The sequence below is a fragment of the Aplidium turbinatum genome, chromosome 6 (assembly GCF_918807975.1).
Source record: "Aplidium turbinatum chromosome 6, kaAplTurb1.1, whole genome shotgun sequence".
Lineage (NCBI taxonomy): Eukaryota > Metazoa > Chordata > Ascidiacea > Aplousobranchia > Polyclinidae > Aplidium > Aplidium turbinatum.
The window spans coordinates 24,636,161-24,660,208 of NC_137477.1; the positions used below are offsets into that span (position 1 = coordinate 24,636,161).

Here is a 24,048-nt window from a genome sequence, read left to right on the forward strand (position 1 = left end):
TTTCATGTTTTGACGCGAGAGATTTTATTTTTTTACGACAATTACTAAAAACTAACACTTCCAACGAAAAAAGAAAACACAAAAATAAAATAGTTGATCGTGAGGTGGCGCGAAAGACCATGTTTCCGATGTAAAAGCGACCTCGTATTGCGACACTTTCACAAACCACTTGCCCATTTCTTTCGCTTCGCTTCAAAGGAATCTGTACCGCCATGCGCTTACATTTTAATTGTAAAATTCACTCGCGATTGCCGATTGCAGCAAAACAACAAGAGACTTGTTGCATGCATTTCATTGCATTGCAATTTGCAACTCTAAGAATTATTGTGTTGTCAGGGCCGTCGCTGCAGGGGGGCGTGTCTTCTCCCCTGACAACGACCTGTGCACACACATTTCAGGCACTGAAGAAGAACTGGTTTTAATTTTAGTATCATTACTAGGTGGCTAGTAAAAATATTACTTTTCATGATCTTTCCACTTGTGTGTTGATCCGAAATAAAATTTATCGGCGATTAATTATCGGCGATAATCAAATATTGCCCTTGGCGATAACGATAAACGATAACTGAAAAAATAATTAAGCGATAACGATAAGCGATAAAAATTTATCGCCGATAATTATCGCCGATAAATTATCGCCGATAATGCCCATCACTGCCTATAGGCCTACCATATTTTCATCGCCTAAAAAGAGAACACGTTTCGCCAGCAAGTAGAATTTTACGCTTGAAGAATCGTTTAGGCCTACATCATTTTAGATCATTACTAGGGCGACTTTTTTGTAACCTAAAAAATTAAAAAAGTGACTTTATTTTTGCGAAAAAGTAACCAAAAAGTATCTTTATTCAACGAAAACAAGAAAGCGAAAAAAAAGCATCAATCCAACATAAAAAACATTTAAAATAGCTTCAATTTGTGCTCAAATTATAGTTGCACATTCAAATTACACATACGAGTATGTAATGTTTTACATTTTCTGGCAGAGTTTCTGTCAATCAAACACTTTAGCTGTTGCAGGCAAGTGGTTAAATATAGTTAACACAATTTGTTTCATCAAAAAAATTACTATACAAGTTTTCGGGAATACACGCGATACGAACAAGATGGGCTCGTGCAAACCTAAAATCCGTACCATAGTAGAAGATATATTAAAAGTCTTGGCATTAGGCCTACCGCGTACATAGAATGTAAATTCATCTCTACAGTAGCAATAAAAGATAAATAAACAAGGGAATTAGGCAAAAAAGTATGCAAAATAAAGTGACCTAACAAATGAAAAGTAACCTAAAAACACAAAAAGTGACTTTTGGTGACGTTATAACTTCTTAAATATTGACCCCACAACCATAAAATTTTGGTTCTACATTTCTTTTGTTGATTGGTACAACTAAAAAAAAAGTAACTTTAGTAACAAAAAATCGCCCTAATCATTAGCCTACAGTATAATAGGCCTACGCAGCAAAAGTTACCGAAAAAAAAACAAGAAAACAGATTGGCTGAACGTTTAACCTATTTTTCTCATCTTTTGTGCTTCCTTAAGATTAAGAAAACAAACGATTTTATGCACGATCTCCAGGTAGCCAAGCTTTAGCTTTTTTCAACAAGGAATGGTCATTGGTCAGCCTTAACGAAATTGTTAAATTACTTGCAAGAAATATGATTAAAACAGTAGGCTGCACATAACCGTAAAAATGCTGAAAACGGCGTGAACTAAAAAGCTATTCCTTTCCTTGCAACGCTGTAGGCCTATCCATGCCACGATTTCTTTTGCTGTAGGTTAGGTGTTATACACATTCGTTTCGATCTGTTTCAAGTAACAAACGAACAAAACTGAGTTGGTAATCAACAATGTCTACAAGCGTTGTATCAATAGCTCAATTGGTTAGCGCGTCACTTCTGGAACGAAGAAACTTCAAGATCAAGCGGCGCTGGTTCGACTCTCGGGGTGTGCGCTTGAGCAACGCACGTTAAGGACTGCTCTCCATTCAGCGGCATCTAATGGATGGAATAGTTCCCCGGCAACAAGACTTCAACAATCGGAAACTTCACTCTGTCAATCTCGGTGACCGGGCCTGCGTCAGTGATTCAAAGCCTCTACAAGTATGCGAAACTGCCAGGATTAAGCTCTTCAAGAAGCTTTCCCAGTCCGAGGATAAAGATTCAATCAATCAATCAATCAATATAAAACGTAGGCTATGTAGATAAAAGAGTATTTTTTGTGAAAGTGTGAGCATGGCCTTGAAAATGTCGTTTAATATCTTCCAGTGAACCAGGCAATGAGCGTTCAACAACAGTTCCATAAAATGCACCAATTTCTTGTAGAATTTATAAATCAGCATGTTACATTGGTAGCCTATACAAAATGTTTAGAAAACAAATAGCCTACCACTCCTGTAAGCCGTCGCTGAGACGTCATCAAGCAATATAATCTCGTTGAAAATATAAGCAAGAAAACCCAAACTGTAAAACAAGAGGACATTTGAGCATTTTTTAGTGTCCTCGGAGGACAGTTCATTTTTCTTGAAAAAAGAGGACAAATCCTCTTAAAAGAGGACGTATGGTAGCCTTATTACTACCAGCATAGCCGAGTGGTAAAAGACCCGGAAGGGCACTCAAAAGAGTACCGTTCAACATCGCTCAAGAGCATGCGGCGGTGTCTTTGGCAAGACACTAAGACATGCCTGAAGGTGGACCCGAAGATTGGCTTCGTTGCCTTCCTGATCACTTAATCTAGATCTTCAACTATCGGGCGTACGCCAGAATACGACAAAAACTATCTTTTTTATTGCGTTTTAACTGTGTTATTTTGTTTATAGACTTCTTATTGTGTATTGCGGGCCTCGGGTTAATTTACAAGTGCTCATTTGGCCCTCAGAGTAATTTGAGATCCTTGTTATAAATAAACTTAATAGTTCAGCACAGGTTCCAGCAGTTATCTCGAGCGTTACTGACTGACATCCCAGGAATTTTACATCTACAAAACTAGGAACCAAACAGCACCAAATGTTTTGTACAGCCAAACTTACAGCAAATCTCCACATTTCACAGTTTCTTTTAAACTGTAGCCTGTGTTGTAACGTCAAATGTGATTGAAAGAATATACTGTACTGTAATTTTGAGGTCAAGCTTTGTTTTTATTTTTCTCTTCTTTTGATGAAAATAATGCTCACTGCTCAGTGCTATGAAGTTTATGGTTGAAAAGAGACATTACAATGATATTACCATTGTATTTCGTACAGTTGAAAGGGCAAGGTAAATTAAGTCATACAGTAGCCTATGCTGTTACGCAACTTATTTTTGTAATTATTTTCCGAAAAGTAACCGATTACCATTCTCATTATTTCAGGTAGTAGAGGAAAAATAAAACGTAAAAATTAAAAATACTGAATTGTATCAAAAACTATCATCAAAACAAACAAAAAAATCTCTACAATATTCTGTGGTTTATGCTGCAAAAAAGACAATATGTTTCGCAATGGCCTATCCTAACTGCAAATTTCTCAAGAATGCGATAACTTGGCCAAGGCACGAGCCAACGTAAAAACCTCAACAAAGCAAAATTGCACGACGAAAAATAAATACTAAAATAAACTTATTAAAAATAACTTTACAGTAAATTGAAATATTTTTTGATATAATTCAATATTATCGGCAGTAGAAAAAGTAATCAAAAGTATATTCATTCACACATCAATATAAGCTATTTGATTCTTGCAGATCCATCGATAGGAGTTTAACATGATAAAACCCAATAAAATCACGATTAGTTTTTCTTCAGTAAAAGTAGACTACCTTCTTGATTGTACGTACTGTATATTTTAAAGGTTAACGATAAATACTATAATAGAATAAAAAAAATTACATATCTTTTCTTATCTAATCGCTTGTAGCAGTTTTATGTAAATTTAGTTTTTCTTTTTGATGAGTTTTTAGATCTTTTTTTTCTTTGTCGGCCAACAGGGCGCACTGGAATAATTTCACTCACAGGGTCTATGACTTTTTTTGGCTTCACACGTTCCCAGGAATTAGCTAAATTTTGCATAGAACTGATGCCAGAAGCTCTGGATGCTCTGCACATCCGCAACTGATCCTCCATCAAATTGATGTCGCAATGAGACGGGTGGTAAACGTGAATCAAAGACGGGTCAGGAGCTCGGTGAACATAAATTCTGCTCTTTGTTGGAGGATCACTTTGAGTTTCTTCAGTTTTGTGCGGTTTGCGACCACTTTGTAGCCCAGTAGAAAATTTATTAACAAGATCAACGTCTTCCATGCCCCAACCTTGGATAGAAGTATCAAATCCTCCGGCTTCAACAAAGTCTTTGTTGTAAGTGCACAGCAAACCGTATCCAAAACTTCTCCAATAGCCCATTGAGCTTTTAATTTCAAAATGGTTTTCTCTTCCTTGAAACGTCTTTACAAAAGACGCGTTTTTCAGTTCCGGGATGTTGATTCCCAAGTCAGGAAATTGCTCCCGGGAAGACCACACACTCTTGAAGTTGGGATGAAATTGACTAAAAAGTATGGGGTAGTATACTTTTGATCCCAAAACGCTATTATCTCGACATTTTCTAGTGAAATGTTCATCAAAGACTACATCAATATCACAAAAAAACAATAGAGAATCGCTTGAGAAGTAAGATGCTCCAATTTCTAATCCTAGACCACGAGAAAAAGTCCCAGTTATGGAAACGACGCGTAAATCATAACTGGAATAGCGCTTAGCATAATCGTTTAACAGTGACGTAGTTTTCGACGATTCTTCCTCAAGCGCGGCATCATCAGACTTGAAAAGGATGATAAGGAGACTTATGCGATCACCTCTTGACAAACAAACTTTTTCAAGATTTTTCATAAAAGATTGAAAAGTTTCAAACCGTCCTTTGAGGGGAATGATGATATGAACGATTGACACGCCAGTCTGAGTTGTTTTGCTTGTAAATTGACTAAAATTGAAAAGAATTGACTTTTTAACCTTGTTCTCGACAATGTCAGCATTTGACGACGACAAATTATACGGACCGGTGTCACGTGCTTTCAATGTGGCACGAGAATCAGATTTTCCTTTCGAGTAGTTTCTGAAGACATTAAAAACAGTTGCTGACTCGTTAAAAATATAATTTAAAAGTGAAGATACGAAGCCTGGCTTAGCGCTGCTTAAACGAGTTTGAATTTTGTTTACATCCAGTGGAGACGGTTCATGCAGTAAAGTCTTAGCAAACGTTTGCTGAAGATAAGCATGTCTCCGCACAGGCACATTGACCCTTTTTCCTTTGAAGCGTTTGTACAACAGCAGCAAATCCAGGACGTACTCTGCACCGAACAAAGGGTTGATGCGCTGGTAGCCGTAAGTTACTTGATTGAATTCAATCGTCCTTCCACGTGCTTTGGCATCAGCATTCATTGTCTGCATGACCTGTGGAGTTAAAATCAAACAGATTTCAAAGCATGCTTGAAAAGTAGCCTAAGTGAATAGAAAGAAATAATTTAAAAAATATGATGGGTCCGGAAAAGTTGATTTTATTGGGATCTTTATCTTCAGAATTCTTCTAAACCTAAATTGTGACATCATATTTTACAGGCCACCACCGACGCAGGTCCGGTTACCGAGGTTTAACACTATGAAGTTTATTGACATATTTTGGGCTGTAGATTATTTCATTCACTAAGTGCCACTAAACGGAGACTTGTTGTTTGTTGCAGACGTTGAATCAATGTAAAAATGGTGGATTTCATGGGCTGATGAAGCTCACACCACAACGTTGAACCATTGTAGAGTGATACCTTAACTCAGTACTTTTCAACCGGGTATACTATATACCCAAGTGTATACCAGATCAAAACTAGGGTATACAGCTGGAGAAGGGTATATGAAGGGTATACAGCTTAGATCTGTGATAGTGGAAGTCACAACAGAGACAGCAATTGGCATATTTGTAAACTTTTAACCGGACCTACTGGTGTGCGGTTATTACTCGCCAACCTGCTTTGTGCTTTTGAAACAGATGCGCTCATTTTGGATGCGTGTGGTTCGCATTTGACATTGGGATTGTTGCGTCATTAATGCGCAAGTACGGGCGTGTGTCCGCCTATTGTCAGACATTTTTCTTTTTAAATTAAAAAAGAGGGGGGTTTGCGACACTTTTTAACCTTGAATGGGCGTAAAGTCCACAAGGGATCCAGGTAAAGCAAATACTTAAAGCATCCAAATATAGTGAAGATTTGAGTGAGTGATTTCACTAAACCGGTACTTAAAATTGTTTCAAATATTTTTTTCACCATTTTTCTTTTTACTTGGAAATATTGCTACGTATTTTCCTGAAGATAACGACCAATTTCTGGAAGCAAACTCGTGGATTATCCAACCATTTAATAAAGAACCAACTGAGGATGAGGAATTATTGGAACTACGGGGTGATTTAAATCAAAAATACTCATTCCGAGAAGTGGATTACACAGAATGTTGGGTTTCTCTTCTTGAATTTCCCGAATACAAAAATCTCGCGCAAAAAGCCATTGATTCGTACTATTAATCCAATTATATATTGTATCCAGTAAAACATCCCATGTGGGGGCACCTTGACTTAGATAACCGCATGGTTTTTTCGGTGCCTCCATGGTGTAGTTTCCATATAAAAAAAAGCGATTTGTTATATCTCTTGATGTGTACATTGAAAATGAATGTGGAGCTATGCCGAAATAAACTTGATTGATTGATGTCTTAGTGCAGATTCCTACCACTTATTTGTGTGAAGAAGGAATTTGCAGTCTTGTTGAGATCAAGTCAAACAAACGAAACTCGATACTTGACATTGATTCTTTATTAATGCGGGGAGGAATAAAAAAAGAGCTCACACCATGTTATGTCCAACTAGCCGAAACAATGCAACAACAAACTAGCCATTAAATCAACTTCAATTTTGACGTTTTTGCACTTTTGCATGCGTAGTTTTTTGTGCCCATTTCAAGGCTACTAATCACTTTAACAAACAATTAATTAATTACAGACATATACAACCAAGCAACCACACAGCATTTAACATAATCCATTAAAATTGAACATAAACTATAAGCTACAAACGTTTTCGGCCATACACACGTTAGCCCTTATCAAGTAACAAAAAAATAACTGCTTATCATATCTACACTGAAAATGAGTAACTGATCTAAACACTGAATTGAAAAAACGAAATGCAAAATGAAACGACATGTGATGTGCCTTTGTCCTATGCTATGCCGTTTCATTTTGCATTTCGTTTTTTCAATTTAGTGTTTAGATCAGTTATTCATTTTCAGTGTAGATATGATAAGTAGTTATTTTTTTGTTACTTGATAAGGGCTAACGTGTGTATGGCCGAAAACGTTTGTAGCTTATAGTTTATGTTCAATTTTAATGGATTATGTTAAATGCCGTGTGGTTGCTTGGTTGTATATGTCTGTGGTTGAAGAAAGTGACCTCTTTACCAAAATTGAATTAATTAATTATTAGTATTTTTTTACTTCCTGTGCACAATTAATAACATTGCTATTTGTGAGGTATACGAAGTTATTAAAAATTGAAAAAAGGTGTACCACGGACAAAAAGGTTGAAGAGCACTGCCTTAACTAAGAAATGAGACCGTGGCTCATTTATTAAGCTATGAGGCAGACTAAATGAAAGGTAAATTACATTAAGATATCAAAATAATACCCACATACAAAACAGCACTTTTTATTGCTATTTGCTTGTCTAAGGATATGGACCGTCGAGCTTGATTTGGTGGAAGAGCGTACCACAATTTTTCAGTCATAAAATCCCACGTTCTCACATCTTCCCGTTTACGTGGAGCCAAGCGATTCAAAGTAAGAGGAACCCCAAGCATGTAATCCTCTACGTCCGACTTTTTTCCCAGATACCGATCCGCAATCAACACATCCCTAGATTGCTTTTTGATCTGAGTAATCAAACTTAGCATCTTTTGAGTCCTCATAAATTTATGCAACTTCCTTTGAAACTGAGGATTCTTGTTCGGATGAAGAGTGAAGGCTGTATAAAGTTTGGGATTGCTGATGTTGATGTAAGGGTCAATGTAGCCTTTTCGCAAAGTGTAATGCTCGTAAAATAGCTCTTGCATCTGAAAAACAAAATAGGTTTTATGTTTTACATATAAAGCTGTGCATTGCAATTCACAACATTGTGTAAATGCGAACGTTGAATAAGTAAAACAAAGAATTTAATTGCAATTTTTTTCTAGACATTTTCGAGAAAAATTATTATGCGCACTGGAATGGAATTTGATTAAGTCAAAATGAAACTGATTTGGTTACATAAGGGTCGCTTCGAAATGAAATTATGACAAGAATTTTGCAGATATTTATTTTGAGCACGCGTTATAGTAACTTAACAACTAATCTAATCGTGATTGCCAGTCAAAAGTATAGAATAAAGTATCAGGAGCAGCTGTGTAGTATGAAAACACCTGATAATTATGCACCGCGTATGCCCACTGGTGGCAAAGTAAAGTCTGAAACAGTGTAAAATACAATGTGCTTTGTTTGCATTTAACAGCAGCTAAGTCGTCGTCGTCGCATGAGCCTCTGGGGCGGAGGGTCTAAGTGACCTTTAACTAACGTTGCTTTAACACCTTAAAGGCATAAAACTATAGACAATGGAATAACACACTTTTACCAATCAACAAGTCAGAAGATTTTATTACTTTTACATTATCACAGCATTACTATATTACTAATTGCAGTTTCATTATCGAAACGCAGGACCACTTTCATTTATTAGTAAATGTCTTGAAGAAGAGAGTAGTTATACAACTTAAGTATTGTGATAGAGCTAATAACGTACATAAAAGAGGCTTAGTGATCCTATTTTTGATACAATGCCGTGTTTTTATTACAACACATCAGCAAATAAGGGTCCAAGCAATGGGGTTGTTCGAAACAAAAATAATTCAAAATCTTTTTCAAAATGAATGTTATTTTATTTTGTTGTTAACTTCCTTTGCCATAGTTTCTTCTTTGTGTGACATAGATTTTTCAGTGAATTAAAACAAATCTTTTCAAGCATCCTCTGTTGTCTGGGCTTAATATAAATCTTCAACCACCAGGCATGTGCCCAGATGTGATAAAAAACTAATGTTCAAAGATTGTCTTTATCAAGATTTTGTGAAATTTGATTTCACCCTTTATCCATTATGGTTCTTACATGTGAGCGATGTTTCAAACAATAGCCGACTGTACGACTCTATTTTAGATGCTGATAACTCCATTAAGAGACCAAGTAAACGTATAAACAGGGTTGGAAGTAACGACTAGTTGTCACTATTCGATAGCGTTATTCGTTGCTTTCTGAATATTGAATGCCCATTCCCATTATTATTCTATTAAATGCCTCATACCCATTACTTTTAAAAATAAATATCGAATGCGCGTTAGTCACTGCTTTTTTATGCAAGTAACGAAATCATTATTCGTTTTTCACTAATCGATATTTAAGAGAACTGCTGAGTCATTTTTTGTTGTTCACTTACTTCGTCAAAACGAATTTACGAGATTTAGTTTTCGGATTACTATCCGACCTATAGTCCCCTTCCGGTTTTCGAACTTTAAAGGAAAGGAAAATTTTGCGGCAACACAGTTCAGAAAAACCATGCCAGTGAGAGTCGTTAACAATGTTGCCAACCTTGCGGTTTTTCGCAAGTTTGGGCTTATTTTTTTCGAGTTTGCGTTTTTTTTTTAAGTTTGTGGGTTGCTTGTTTTTGGACTTGTTTTTTGGCCAGTCAAACTTTTTTTAACTTATTTTTAGTGCTTGCTATTCATTGCTTTTTTTAAGTATCGATAGTGGAAAGTCATTGTTTTTTTTGGGGACTATCGAATAGTGAAATAGTCATTGCTTTTTGACTAACGACTTCGAACCCTGCGTAATCAATCTCTTTGTGGGCATTCAACTTTTACCGAGAGTGCTTGATTCTTTTAGTTCAGACAATTCAGAACAAAACATCCAAACAGTCAGTTACTCTTTCGTTGGAGGTTGGTCATGGTGTTTTCACAATTAATTGCTTTAATCCACAACGCAAAAATTGTCTGGACACCAACATGTCGTACTTTTTTTTATTTAGGGCTGTTCAGGAAAATAATACAAGACAACATTTTTTTGTTTATTTGTTAGATTCAGTATTTGTATATGTCTTTGGGGTCGCTGATGCCAAATTTGGTGTTAGTTTTTGTCTAGTGTCAATGGTTTGGAAGATATTTGCGAAAACGTTTTCACTGATATTTGAAAATTGATCAAAATATTGTGCATTAATTGAGAAAATAATTTTTCCTTAAAGTGCGGTTCGATATCACACAACTTGCTTCAATCATTTAATATTCCTTTTCATCACTAGCCAGATGATGGTGAAAAGCCATAAACTTGCAACGTGGAAATTTTCAACACCTGTTAGGTTAAAATTGTGGCTGTTTACATCTGGCCACATTTTTTGGTGTTGGGCTATGGGCTAAGTCTTGTTATTTATACCATAGTCAGCCCTTAAAGATATAAAGACGTTCGTGACTAGTGGAGTTTGCAGTGTGCATTTAATAGGGTTGGCATGTTTTTAGATAGTTTAATTTGGTAAGAAAAAGTAGAAAAGCAAATGAAGCCCCCTATCCCCCTCCAGTGATCCCAGCTATATGGTATGAGCTATTAAATTGCACATTTTGTTTAAATGCAAGATCGCAAATCTGTGTAAGTATTGCTGGACTTGACAGTTGACACAATACAAGAATCACAATTGGGACGTATGTGGAGATTTCTAAATGATTGCTTTCTTGTTGGGTTTGCAAAGCGGCTGTACCAAACATTCTGATTTTCTTTAATTGTAGAATAAAAGAGCAAATGAGCAGCACTACTTGATAAAAGTAAGCAAAGAACTCACCCCAGGCTTCCACAATGTCAAAAACCATACCTCTCATTGAATGGAGTGAAGAATTCCTTCTCCCTTCACATAAAAAACTTGGGCTTGCTAAACAGTTGTAAAAGAATTAGGTCCAGCAAGTTTGTGCCTTTGCTCAATATGCATTCGCTCAATGCTTTCAAACCTTTCTGAAGCTAAAGTATAAGGGTGGCATATTTGTTGGGTCCCAAACAAGGAAAATGTTGGCATCAAAAGAACTGAATGACTGCTTTGGAAAAAAGTGCATGGCAGGCTTTTCGAATGACATCGAAAGAATTTCTTGGTACCGGTAACTATAGAAGAGAAGACCGCATTATGGTTTTGTCAAAATTGATTGAAAGCTACCAAAAACTTGATTGCCACATGCCCTTGTTGCAGTATTTGCATTTACATTTAGAGTTTTTCCGTAACTTGGGTGACCTAAGCGAGGAGCATGGTGAACGGTTTGATCAAAACATTTTAGTTTGGAAAAACGTTATCAAGAGAGATGGGACAAAGTCATGATGGAAAATTACATTTGGAGTTTGGTATGGGAGGTTGACACAACATACAAACGAATCACTGAGTCCAATGTAAGCTACATTTTAATTAGATGTCCGTACTGTTTGTCTTACTGTGTTTTTATTGTGTTTCATTAAATGTGATAAGCAATTTTTACGCCATGCAAGAGCTATTTCTAATAAGTTACATATTAACTAGAAATCATGATTTCATAAAATTATAATTTGTGACAGAACCATTGACATTACAAACATTTTAATGCCATTTTTGAAATCAGCGACCCAAAAAACATAAGAACACTCAAACATCATGATAAACAAAATATTTCCCAAAAATTATTGTCTATCTACTATACTTGTCTGCTACTTGGCCGAGTAGTAAGAACGTCTGCGCAAAGTTAGAAAGGACATGGGTTCGACACCGCTCCAGAGCACGCGGCTGTGACTCGGCAAAGGCACTGACAAGCCAAACTAAGGGGAGCAGCTGACTCGAAGACTAATTTAGTTCTTCGCTGCTTCCTGTCGTGTGTTGCATCGCATCTGTGATTGCAGTGTACTGCATGTGGTCGCAATGGGCGCAAAACAAAACACGATTATTATTATTAACTGCCGTTGTCGTCCAGCCAGCTTTATCGAACAAAGTCATACATTTATCATCTGTGTGTACAAATACAAAGCAAACCCAAAATCCTAAATGACTTTGAAAGACAAAAGAGTTTCTTTATACAAAGCCTTTGAATTTCAAAACTTACGGAGCCTGACGAAGTTTTTGTTGTCTTCAAATGAAGCGTTTGTTCAATGCGGTGATTTCCTATGCATACAAAACTATTGTAAAGCATTCCTTGACTAAAGCGCAACCGCATCAAAATCAGCGAAAAAGCAATGAACGATTTCAGTGAAGCATAGAAAAATAAAACCAAACAACCAGACGGCATTTAAAATAATAGGTAAAGGTGAGTCCCATACTTGAATCCGAGCATAGGGGGATAAGAAGATAATGTTCTCATTGTACAACAACCAGCACAATGTTCTCATTATACTACGCCCTCCGCACTAACAAGAGTAGAGTAGCCAGTTCCTTTCTCTCGGCCGCCTTTACTTCAGCAACTACACCCACCCAATTTATTACACCCTGGGTAGTTCCTTTCTCTGCGGTGTTTGTTAACAACCAGCATAAGCCGGGAGTACAACCAGGATTGCATGATTGGAAAGCGAACGACTTACCCGCTGCACCATCCCAATGAACATAATACAATAACGTAAGAAAAACTAAAAATTACGAATGTTTCCGTACATTGATGAGGGCTAACATGAGTATGGCCGAAAACGTACGTTCGTCATTTTTAGCTTTTTTTTCACGTTATTGTATTATGTTAAATGCAGTGGTTGTTAGGTTTTATTTGTCTGTGGTTCAAGAAAAATTACTTCTTTTCCAAAATTCAGTAAAGCAGCCGCGGAGAAATGCCATCCGACAGAGTAGATTCGTTGGCGTCCAACCCTCGTAATAAGGAGAACAAGAGATGTTCAATCGCAAAGATAGGTAGAGAAAACCGCGTTCACAAGGGAATAGTGAAATGTCATGTAATGCTTGAAATTCCTAGCGTAATAAACGTAGGCTAAAGTTGTGACCTTGTACCGTGGTTTTCAAAGGTTATTCATTTGGACTTACGCTTACAAGTTTTTGGATACTTCGTTTCCACTAAACGAAGTTCGATTTCAACAACGTTAGAGTAGAGCTTATGATAATGTATTCGGTGTAAGCCTATTGTGCTCATGCTTTCCGCATTACTTCGATGATATGGTAACAGCAATCTATCGCTAGAAACGTTATTTTTTGTCATGAAATCGTTCAATGAATTACGTAGCCAAGATTTGCAAACACATGTAATGAAAATGGAGGAGTCGAGAGTTAGTCAAGCAAAAAAATATTGAACTTGAATGTAACCAAATTTGGAAGAAAACCTGGCAGTTGATTGTAATGACGCTCTCAACGTCCTAGGAAGGCGCCCAAATTGCTCAGCAAACGAACAACAACGCAAATAACAAACTTTCTCCTTTTCTTTACATTCTGTTGGAAGTTTAGCGTTGGTCCTTAAAGGGGCATACAAGTCCATTTTCAAATGCAAATTGAGAGTTGAAATACACAAAGGGGATATTCAAAAACACGTTGCACTTGTTTTTATGAAAAAATACTCCTTTGTTCTCACGCAATCTTAAAACAAAGTTTTGGTTTTGCAATGCGAACACACACCGCATCAACTGTTGTCGAAATAAAAAAAATTCTCGGGTGACGTCATGAGAGTACTGCTGGGCAAATATTTTGCTTGTTTGAGGTGTGGCATGCGTTTGCAGCAGTGGATAAGATTATTCCAAGTTACAATTGAAGTTCATATTTAGTTTATTGTAGCCTTGGTGCTAGCTTACATCATTTTACAGGCTACACTAAACTTTTTATTGGACGTTTAACCTAAACATTTTGGGCTAGACCTTGCAGTGTTTGCATAGTTTTGATGGTATTTAACAGCAAGAGGTTCAGACAGTCAAGGGTTGCAGAGATTTGCATTTATTTTTTACTTCATGATTAGCCAGTGCTGTATGCACGATAGGAAACAGCAGGAAACAAACAAATGCCATTGTTTTCCCTCAGTGCCACAGTACCGTAGCCTATACTGTATAGTTTTGATGGTATTTAACAGCAAGAGGTTCAGACAGTCAAGGGTTGCAGAGATTTGCATTTATTTTTACTTCATGATTAGTCAGTGCTGCATCCTGTGCTGTGTGTATGACAGGCCTACCTACCAGTCTCAGTATTTACTCATGTATTTCAATTTGTGATTGTGTATTGGCTAGACAAGTAGGCCTATATCTCAATATGCATTCTTCCCCAGTGCTGTGTGAGTAAACTAAGCTAAACCTGTTACAATTTGGTACTCATCATGCCAAATTGGTGTGTTGTACCGTATATGACTGTTCATCTGGCAGTTCTTCTACTGATAAAATTTCTTTGTTCCATTTTTCAAAAAATCGTACCTTAAAAAAGAAATGGAACAAGTCTGTAAACACCACAAGAGTGTGGCCAGGATCAACAGAGTCCAGCACAATATGTCGACTCCATTTCAAGGAAACAGATTTTCAAAATCTTTTTCAATTTGACATGGGTCATGCCACACGTCTTAATTTAAACCTTAATGCATGCCCTTCAATTTTTCCAAACAAAAACATTTCAACAACTTTGCAACCGTTGGATTCAAAGTTCAGTGGAGAGACAACTCCACAACAACATTCCACTTTATCCATGTGACCGGCTGCTAGGAAGCGTCAAGTTCTTGAGGTAATTTTAAGCTAACAATTATATTACTACATGTTTGTTATAAAGTACCGTACATAAGTAGCGAAGTAGCATCCTTGAGAAATTGTTTTCCATATGTACAGTTTACAATATGTATGCTGCCTGCTGATATAGTGATTCCCAGCTACATGCAGCTTTAAAACGTCCCATGTATAATTCACCAAGTGCATTAACAAAAAAAGTCCTTCATACATTGTTGATTTCTTTTTCAGTTACTGGCTAGGGATGCACCCAAATTCGTAACCTGAAAAGATCCAGAGAAAAAATTAAAAAAAGCCGAAGTTGCTGATCGGAGTTTCCGCAAACAAACAAACAAAAACTCTTAGGATTAGAGATGTACCGATATATCGGTATCGGCATCGGTATCGGTGATATCGGCCATTTTTTGAGTATCGGTATCGGCATCGGTATCGGCAAAATTTGGCCGATACTGTGGCCGATACTAAACATGTAATAAAAAGGCGTTTGCTGCGAATTTTCTGCAGAAGCAAAGATATAGATTTTTTAAAGTAGTAACTAACGTCACATTGATGTAGAAAAATAAAAACCTGTTCAAATTTTTGATACCTCACACTCCCATGACTTCATGCGCACACCTTTTGGCATTGTTTGCTTACAGTGATTCTTTCACTCAAACAAAACGTTTTGTTTCAGAAGTTTTGCGTTGTTCGATTCTTAAGTTGTGAAGGAGACTCAATTTCTCCAATATTTATCATTTGTGTTTCTTTTTTACTCTCAACAGAGGATAAAACCAGGCCAGGACTGCCCAGGTGGCGGAAATGTGTATAATTTTGCATCGTTTTTGCGTTGCTGGACGTTTGGGGGACCCGTGTAACTTGGTTCTTTTTGGTGGGCTGGTTCTGTCGGTTTGTGATTTGGTTTCCGCATTTAGTTATGGTGGACTCGCCAAGCTTGGGCAATGTCGTGGCGGAGTGGGTGGGAGCGGTGAGACTGCGAGTCCTCGCTGGGCTGGTCAATAAGTGGTCTTGTTGCACCTGGGATGGCGGCCTCGTTGTGGGGGGAGCGTTTTTCTCGGCTGTCGGCGCGGTGCTGGGCACTCACTGGTTTGGCGGGCTGTTGCAATTCGCTGGCCATAGCGGTGTGGCTTCCACGCTAGCCATTTAGACCATCCAATCAACTATATGTTTCTCGGCAGCCGTTTTGCAGTAAGAATTGATATCGACAAGAACTGAAATGGCTAGTGTGGAAGCTGCACCGTTGTGGTTGGCGGGTCGCAGCTGCTCGCTGTGCTGGTGGGTGCTCGGCCTTGTGCTGGTGGCCGGGAGGGGCGCTCCTTTCTTCGCGGTGGGGTTGTCGTCTTGGGCGCGGCAGGATTGTTTTGATTGGTTTGGTGAGGATTCGTGGTCCCATTGCTTTCGTGTTGGGCCTGCTAGTTCTGCCGTGGAATTGTTTGGGCTTGGTGGGTATGTTGCAGCGAGGGGTGGAAGTTGGGTCGCGGACTGGTGGAGCCGGCTTGCTGGGGGCAGCCGGGTTGCATAGTTTTTTTGGACGTTTAGCAGCGTGGGGGCGATGCGGGATTGTGCATTTTTGCTGCCTGGGTGGTCTTGGCCTGGCAAAAGCTTTTCAACCAAACGACAAGCGCCCTTAGGTTGCATATTACTTGTCGAATAGTTTTTGTACGACTACACAAATCACTTGGTTTACATTTTACATCTTATTATCAATTATGATAGCCTATTTGGAGAGTTTGCGCAAACACTTTATTTAATTTTTCAGAAACCCCAATTATGATGTAATGTTTCTTCCCTTATACCCTAGTCCTCAATTATGGTGGCCTTTCATTACTAAAACCTACTATTATGACACAAAAATGCGGTTGAGATTGGATTCTTGAATCTTTAATAAATTATACCAATTGAAAGCTTTTTTTAATAGTTTTATGCAAATAAGGTAAAACTTAGCATTTGATATAATACCTTGCAAATACCAAAATTGCATCTTTTTGTAACACCAAAGTATCGGCCAAAATATCGGTATCAGTATCGGTATCGGCCTAAAAAAGTGATATCGGTATCGGGATCGGTATCGGCCACAATATTGGTATCGGTACATCTCTACTTAGGATCATTACTGGAAATTTTAAAATGTTTGCAGAAACCCCGATCAACCCTAACCCAACCCTAACCCTTTTAAAATGTTTGCGGAAACTGCGATCAGCGATTTCGGCAAACTCTTAGGATCATTACCGAAAATTTTAAAATGTCTGCGGAAAAACGGAAACTGCGATCAGCGACTTCGGCTTTGTTCTATTTTTTCTCTCGATCTTTTCAGTTTGTTTGTTTGCGGAAACTCCGATCAGCGACTTCGGCTTTTTTAATTTTTTCTCTCAATCTTTTCAGGGTACAAATGGTTCAGGGTACGAATTAGGTTGCACCCACTGGCCAGCACTAGTGTTGACAATGAAGAAGCTGAACACACTGAATTGCAGGAAGATGCAATGGTAATGTTTAATATATAAATGTGGTATTTGTTACTGTTGTTGTAATGTGCTATTGTGCGTTCTTCTGTTTATAGTTGTCCCGGTATTCTAATGTGTCATGCCAAACAGAAATGGTTACTTGTGATGCAGCAACACAATACGTGTTAGATTTTCGGGTTTGTTCATCAAAAGGATGCCAAGCTGCCTTGAAGCCAAGGAGTGCGGCGAAAGGTAAGACACTTTAACTCTATAATATGACATATTATGAAATAACAGTAGTGTACATTTTAAAAGCTTTGGAAAGAGAAGTGATGTCAAATAATACTGTAAAAGTTGCTTTGCTTGATTTGAAATATGTTTATTGCAGCAACTCAGGCGAATGCCCTGGTATCAACACAATCTGTAGGTGTGACCTGCAACTTGCAAGAAAGAAAACGAAGTCCACCAGATTACCTTACTTCCACTCCCAAAAAAGCAAGAATGGCTTTGCAAGACATATCTTTTGAAGATAATGAAATGCACGATCCAAATTTCTCAATAAATACATTTTCGGAGGTGTCTACCAATGCGGAATGGCCCGTTTCGGCGAGTCCGTTTCGGCGAGTCCGATTCGGCGAGTTCCCTATTCGGCGAGAGCCTTTTTGGGCGAGTTTTTGAAATTTTTAAAATAAAATTATCGGGCACCGTAGCCTAATTATAATTGCCGTTTTTACATCATTTTAACGTCGCTAAACCTGCAGAAAAAAATAAAAGTAAAATGTTTGAACTATTAAATTAAAGTTCGTCATGTCAGTTCAGTTGTTTTTATTTCTGACCATCATATCAAAAACAATGCGCGTCAACATAGCAAAGGTAGAAGTGACAAAACGCGAACATTAAAACGTGCTTGAATTCGTCCTGTCAGTAGAGTTGTTTTTATTTCTGATCATGATATCAAAAATAATACACGTCATCATAGCAAAGGTGTAGAAAAAGGTAGAAGCGACACAACGTGAAGGGAAAATAAAAAAAAAGAAAATGTAACAAACAAAATAAATAAATCATGTAGGCTAATGATTGATTAGTTTGGATCAACAAATGTGTGGCCTACAGCTTGGATTGAAAGGAAATTATCGGGTACCGTAGCCTAGTTATCCCAACCAGCAAAAATTTGTTCCAAGAACCCAGTTCGCCTAACAGTTCAATTTTACATTGTACTAACATTAGGCTAACTGGGTTCTTGGAACAAATCGAAGGGCTTCTGTGAATGTTTCTCAGTTTCAAAGTATCCTAATCAGCAAAAGCTCCCTTTTCTACACGATTTCAACGTTTAGCAACGTAAAAACGATAAGCCACACATTTGGTTAGCCTTTTCATTCTGTTATAACAATGTAAAAATGAACTGTTAGGCTAACTGGGTTCTTGGAACAAATGTTTGCTGGTCGGGATGACTAGGCCAGGGTACCCAGTAATTTCCTTTCAATCCAAGCTGTAGGCCACACATTTGTTGATCCAAACTAATCATTTTAACTATTCAAAAGTAGTATCATATAGACATAAACATGATTTATTTATTTTGTTTGTAACATTTTATTTTTTTTATTTTTCCTTCATATCTTAAATTTTTCTGAAGGTGTTGCGACCGTGCCAAATTTCTTTCAACTCAATAACTTACTTCGGTCACAAGCACGCTATAACGTTCGCGTTTTGTCGCTTCTACCTGTGCTATGTTGACGTGTATTGTTTTGATATGATGGCCAGAAATAAAAACAACTGAACTGACATGACGAATTTTAATTTAGTAGTTCAAACATTTTACTTTTATTTCTTTCTGCACGATTTCAAGGTTTAGCGACGTTAAAACGATATAAAAACGGCAATTATAATTAGGCTACGGTGCCCGATAATTTTATTTAAAAAATTTCAAAAACTCGCCGAATAGGGCACTCGCCGAAAAAGGCTCTCGCCGAATAGGGAACTCGCCGAATAGTAGCAGACCCCTACCAATGAACGTAGTGATTAGTGAAAAGCTGGGGTAAGTTTGTAAACAATGATACTGTTATCTGTTATAGATATTTTATGAATGCTTACTGATACACACACATACTGTAAGCGGAAGGGCTCAATCTGTTCTTTAAAATAATGTCATTGATAAGAAGTTTTTGTGCAGTGAGCTAATTGCTTGCTGTCACCAATACGGTACCCGGTCATTTGGTCGACAGTCATTTGGTCGACAGACATTTGGTCGACAGGACGTTCGGTCGACAAGACATTTGGTTGACAGAAAGATTAATTTTAGGGTTAGAGTTAGGGTTAACTAACCCTAACTGTAACCCTAACCCTAACCCAAATGTCCTGTCGACCAAATGTCTGTCGACCAAACGTCCTGTCGACCAAATGTCTGTCGACCAAATGACTGTCGACCAAACGACCGGCCATGCACCAATACATTGGTGTTGCTCTAAAATAATCTAAAACAGTTCACTTGCACTGTTTAGATCTTCCAGTTCCTCATCAAACACTTCTCCAATTGACGAGAAGAAGTACATTGTATTTGCTACACAGTTGATAGAATTGTTCAAGATTTGTCCAGTCTGCCAAACTGCTACAAATGCAACTGTTGCTGGTTGTGGGACATGCATAACCATAGCAGAAGTTTGCTCTATGCCTGAGTGCAACTATTCCAGAGTCTGGTCAAGTCAGCCAATGATGGGACAGATCCCAGCAGGAAATTTATTACTTGTGGGTTCCATCTTTGCTAACGGCTTATTGTACGTCAAGACACTGATGATGCTTGCCACCTGAATGCTCAGAGTATTTCGACTACTACCTTCTATAACCTGTCTAAAAAACATGTCCAACCAACTATTTATCGCATGTGGCGAGAAGAGCAGAATACTGTACTTCAACAATTGGAAGGTGATGGTGGTGACCTCATGTTAGCGGGAGATGGAAGGGTAGATTCTCCTGGACATTGTGGGAAGTACGGCACCTACACGATCATGGACACAAGATTAAATAAAATAGTGGATTTGCAACTTCTTCAGGTATGGACTTCAGCCAGTACATTTTATACTTTAGCTAGCAAATCCAGCTTCTATTTACATGACTATTGAAAAACCAGTGTGTCTTGTAACAAATTTAGGTTTATTTTACGTATGTTTGTACGTTATGCCCAGACAACAAAATCTCTCATTTTTACATTGATTCAACGTCTGCAGACGTTGAATCAATGTGAAAATGAGAGATTTTCTTGCAGTGTTCAGTTAAAGAGACTTTTTGTTACCGTACTTTAAGTTCTGATCCTGTGAGATTGACTTACTTTGTTCGTTTTATATTATTGGCTTGTGTTTTGCATATGTAGCCTACTTCGTTTCTTAGTTCATTTAAACCTAATAAATGATCGTTTCAGTGTGAACATACTTTTCTCAAAACTGCTCGTAAACAGGCCAACTTCGCCCAGAAAGCAGCAACGTAATGATGATTTATTGATGCTAAGCTATTTCTGAAAGATTTCAACGGTTCGAGAAAAAGTTTTCTCTGCCTATAAAACGTTGTATCGTAGTTTTATAAAATATTTCTGGAATCTTCCTTGGTTTCGTATTATCTGAATTTCTGAAAGATAGCAGAACCTATAGGAAATTCACTGAAACGATACAAGTTGTATTTGGCTGTACAATGTACATGCTTTCCATTGCCAAGTCAAGAAAATTTTGCGGCCATAGCCAATAGCCATCTTCCATCGAATCGGCACATACAACACTCGCGGCCATAGCGTTTGCCGCTAAGAGTAGATAAAAACAGATTGTGCAAAACTGATATGTTTAATGTTGTTGCAGAGCAATGTATGTGGTTGCTGCAATGCGATGGAAAAGGCTGGGCTAGTTAAATGTATGGATTTCGTTAAGAGATGTGGCTTTGATGTGCGGGTGAAACTTTTCATTGCTGACCGCCATCCACAAATCATTGCATATATGCGGGATCACAAGCCAGAAGTTGAACATGTGTTTGATGTCTGGCATGTTGCGAAAGGTACAGTTAAAATTCACGATGAATGTGACTGCTACTTTATGCGGGTCTGCTACTATTCGGTGAGTCCGATTCGGTGAGTTCCTAACCTCTAACCCTAACCCCTAATCCTAAAACGGCAATGATAATAAGGTTACGGTACCCGATAATTTAAAAAAAAAATTGAAAAAATCCCCCGTTAAGGGATCGGACTCACCGAATCGGACTCACCGAAACGGGCCATTCCGCCTTTATGCAATACTGGTAGCTGACTGATGGTTTTTATTTTATTGGGATTTTGGAGATATAAGAGTAAATATAACCAAAAGTTGTTTTTACAGATGCTATAAGCACATTGCAATGACAGACAAAATTATAAAGATATGGGGAAGGCCTTCATCCTGCAGTGGAACAACAATGGCTGATAATGGTGATGATGATGATAAGCACATTTCCCACAGACAGTTTGTTCGGTGGATCTGGGGTTATCTTGGAAGATCAATCCGTGTGCCTCTGACTTCATGCGTCGTTTCGGCCATTAGATCGAAGTTTTCAAGTGACAAAAACGAATACGTTGGGTTTAAGTGCCCTGATTTGAAATAAAGTCACAATACAAAGTCTGCTTTGAGAAAAGCTTTTCCGTGTGCACAGAGAGAGAGTGAATTTTGTACATGTACAGTAAGCTATACTAGAGGTCTTGAGAGAACCTTCCTAGTTCTTTACAAACTAATATGGTACTTGTCGAAAGGTAGTTGCTTTCAGTGTTCATTTTATCAACTTCTGAGCCGCTTACAATCGACATAAATACTTCATTGTATTTGTTGGAAACGTCACTACAAACAACCGCTTACAGTGCATCTTACCGCGTTGATCTTACGCGAACACAAATCAGCTTGTACTCTTATGACGTCACACGTGATTATCGCACGGTTCAGTGCGCGCCGCCAACAACTATAGAGCAAACAAAAACGGCCCTACAAAGGAAACGCAATCAAATTTTGGGAAAATTTTAACGACAACCCTTTATAAATGTTAAAAATTTCATGGAAACAAAAGATCACTAACGATGAAGTACTCTCCAAATTCAATTCAAGCAAAATGCTCTTACAAACAGTCAAAAGAAGAAAATTGAAGTATTTCGGACACACAATAAGGCAAAATTCATTACAAAGATCATTAATAGAAGGGAAGATAAACGGTAAAAGAAGTAAAGGCAGACCAAGAATGATTTGGACAACAAACATCACAAAATGGACAAAATTAACTTATGAATGTGCAGTACGCACAGCTCATGGTCGAGAACAATGGCGCATTGTATCCAACCCTCCATACGAGGAAGGAACAAAATGATGATGATGAGAACACATACAAACAAAAAAATCGCAAAGTACAATTTGGACTTGCATGGCCCATGGCCACCTGGAGATGTGGCCTGATTTGTCACATTTTGCAGATTTTGATTACAGCTACTGCTAGTGTTTGACTGTTATTTTTTGAGATGTTGTTACTTCTTGCGGTTTCCTAATGACATAAAAAAATTTTGTTGCCTTGGGGAAGCAGTAGCAAATGAGAAAAAGTAAGTTGAAAAACGCAAAATCAGACTGTTATTGAAAATTAACAGTCTGACTAAAATCTTCGAAATCAAATTTTCTTTGTTTTTCAACATGTGAAGATGTTAAAACTTATTGTGTCATCTGGGGAAAAGAATAAAGAAAGCGTAAAAATCTAATTTTTAGAACAATTTATTTAAACGTTCGCCCAAAGTTAGAAAAACCAGGAAATTTCTGCAAAATGTGACAAATCAGGCCGTATCTTTAGGTGGCCATGCATGGCCCTTTAAGATTCTCAAATTGGACAATTTTGTCTAACATCCATTTTAATTTTGTTGTTTTTTTGTGTGAACTGAATAGGAAATAATTCATAGAAACGCACTTTGAAACAACCACTTTGTTATTGAGTTTAAACGAAATTTGATAGTTACTGGTTGTCACAATTGGCGTTTCATCAGTTTACTTTTCGATTAGTCTACTTCCGCTTAGACGGATATATCTAAATCCGAAGATTTACAACAACTTCAAACGTTGCTTGAAGCAACCACAAAGGTTAGAATTCTTTTTTGTGTCACAAAAACGTTTTGAAATGAGAAAAACAAGCAGTTTTTGTATTGCGTCACGCCGATTTGAAGATACAAGACACGCACTGAAATGTTCACACGTATTCGTTTTCAGGTGGCAATTGAAAGAATTTAGAAATTCTCCCCGCTATTATGTTGTTAGTTGGGTATTTGTCTTTGTTAGATATTTTATTTCACATCCGAGTCTAAAGATACAACAACCAAAATACGTTCAGTCTGCTGCAGCAGTACGTACGTTGAGCTATTTTTGCATTGATCTGATTCAATCGTTTGAACAATAATAAATATGGATAAATTGGTCTGCCATGGTTGACGTTTCAAAAGAAGACGCTTCTTGTTCACACAAAACTCACCAATGCAACTTTCTCCCAACAACCTGTTCAGCGTGCAAGCACTTGCACTGCAAGTACATTTGCAATTTCCTCGAACAAACTCACAAGTCTCTCAGGCTCTCACTAAAATAGAGCTATTAGCAACAAACTCCGTTTGGAGAAACCTACATTCTTTTGAAAAGACAATTTTTTTTCAATAATGTTCACTTTTAGTACGTAAAAAAACTTTCTTCAGTGATAGCCATTTTGTGCAGTGATAAACTGCAAAATTCGCAGTGATAAAATAAGTGTTTATAACCGAATAATAAATAGCGCATACAAAACACAAAGCAGATTTCTTTTTTGTCGTCAGTTTCGTTTTTTCTTTGGTGAATATAA

At 37.7% G+C, this 24,048-nt stretch overlaps 2 protein-coding genes across 2 annotated transcripts in view; one reads left to right on the forward strand and one right to left on the reverse strand.

Annotated features, from left to right (window-relative positions):
• Positions 1-3,219: 3,219 nt before the first annotated feature.
• LOC145772277 (chondroitin sulfate synthase 1-like) overlaps positions 3,220-24,048 on the reverse strand; it is a 28,652-nt gene continuing 7,823 nt past the window's right edge. Inside the window, exons 4-5 of the mRNA XM_082584143.1 lie at positions 7,695-8,114; positions 3,220-5,416 (exon numbers count right to left, since the gene is read on the reverse strand). Coding sequence (XP_082440269.1) covers positions 3,896-5,416; positions 7,695-8,114 — 1,941 coding nt within the window. The 3' untranslated portion in view covers positions 3,220-3,895. The remainder of the gene's footprint in view (positions 5,417-7,694; positions 8,115-24,048) is intronic.
• On the forward strand, positions 20,073-21,684 carry LOC145771699 (uncharacterized). The gene is made up of 3 exons (XM_082583430.1): positions 20,073-20,243; positions 21,036-21,228; positions 21,546-21,684. The coding sequence occupies exons 1-3, from the start codon at positions 20,073-20,075 to the stop codon at positions 21,566-21,568; spliced, it is 387 nt and encodes a 128-aa protein (XP_082439556.1). The 3' UTR covers positions 21,569-21,684.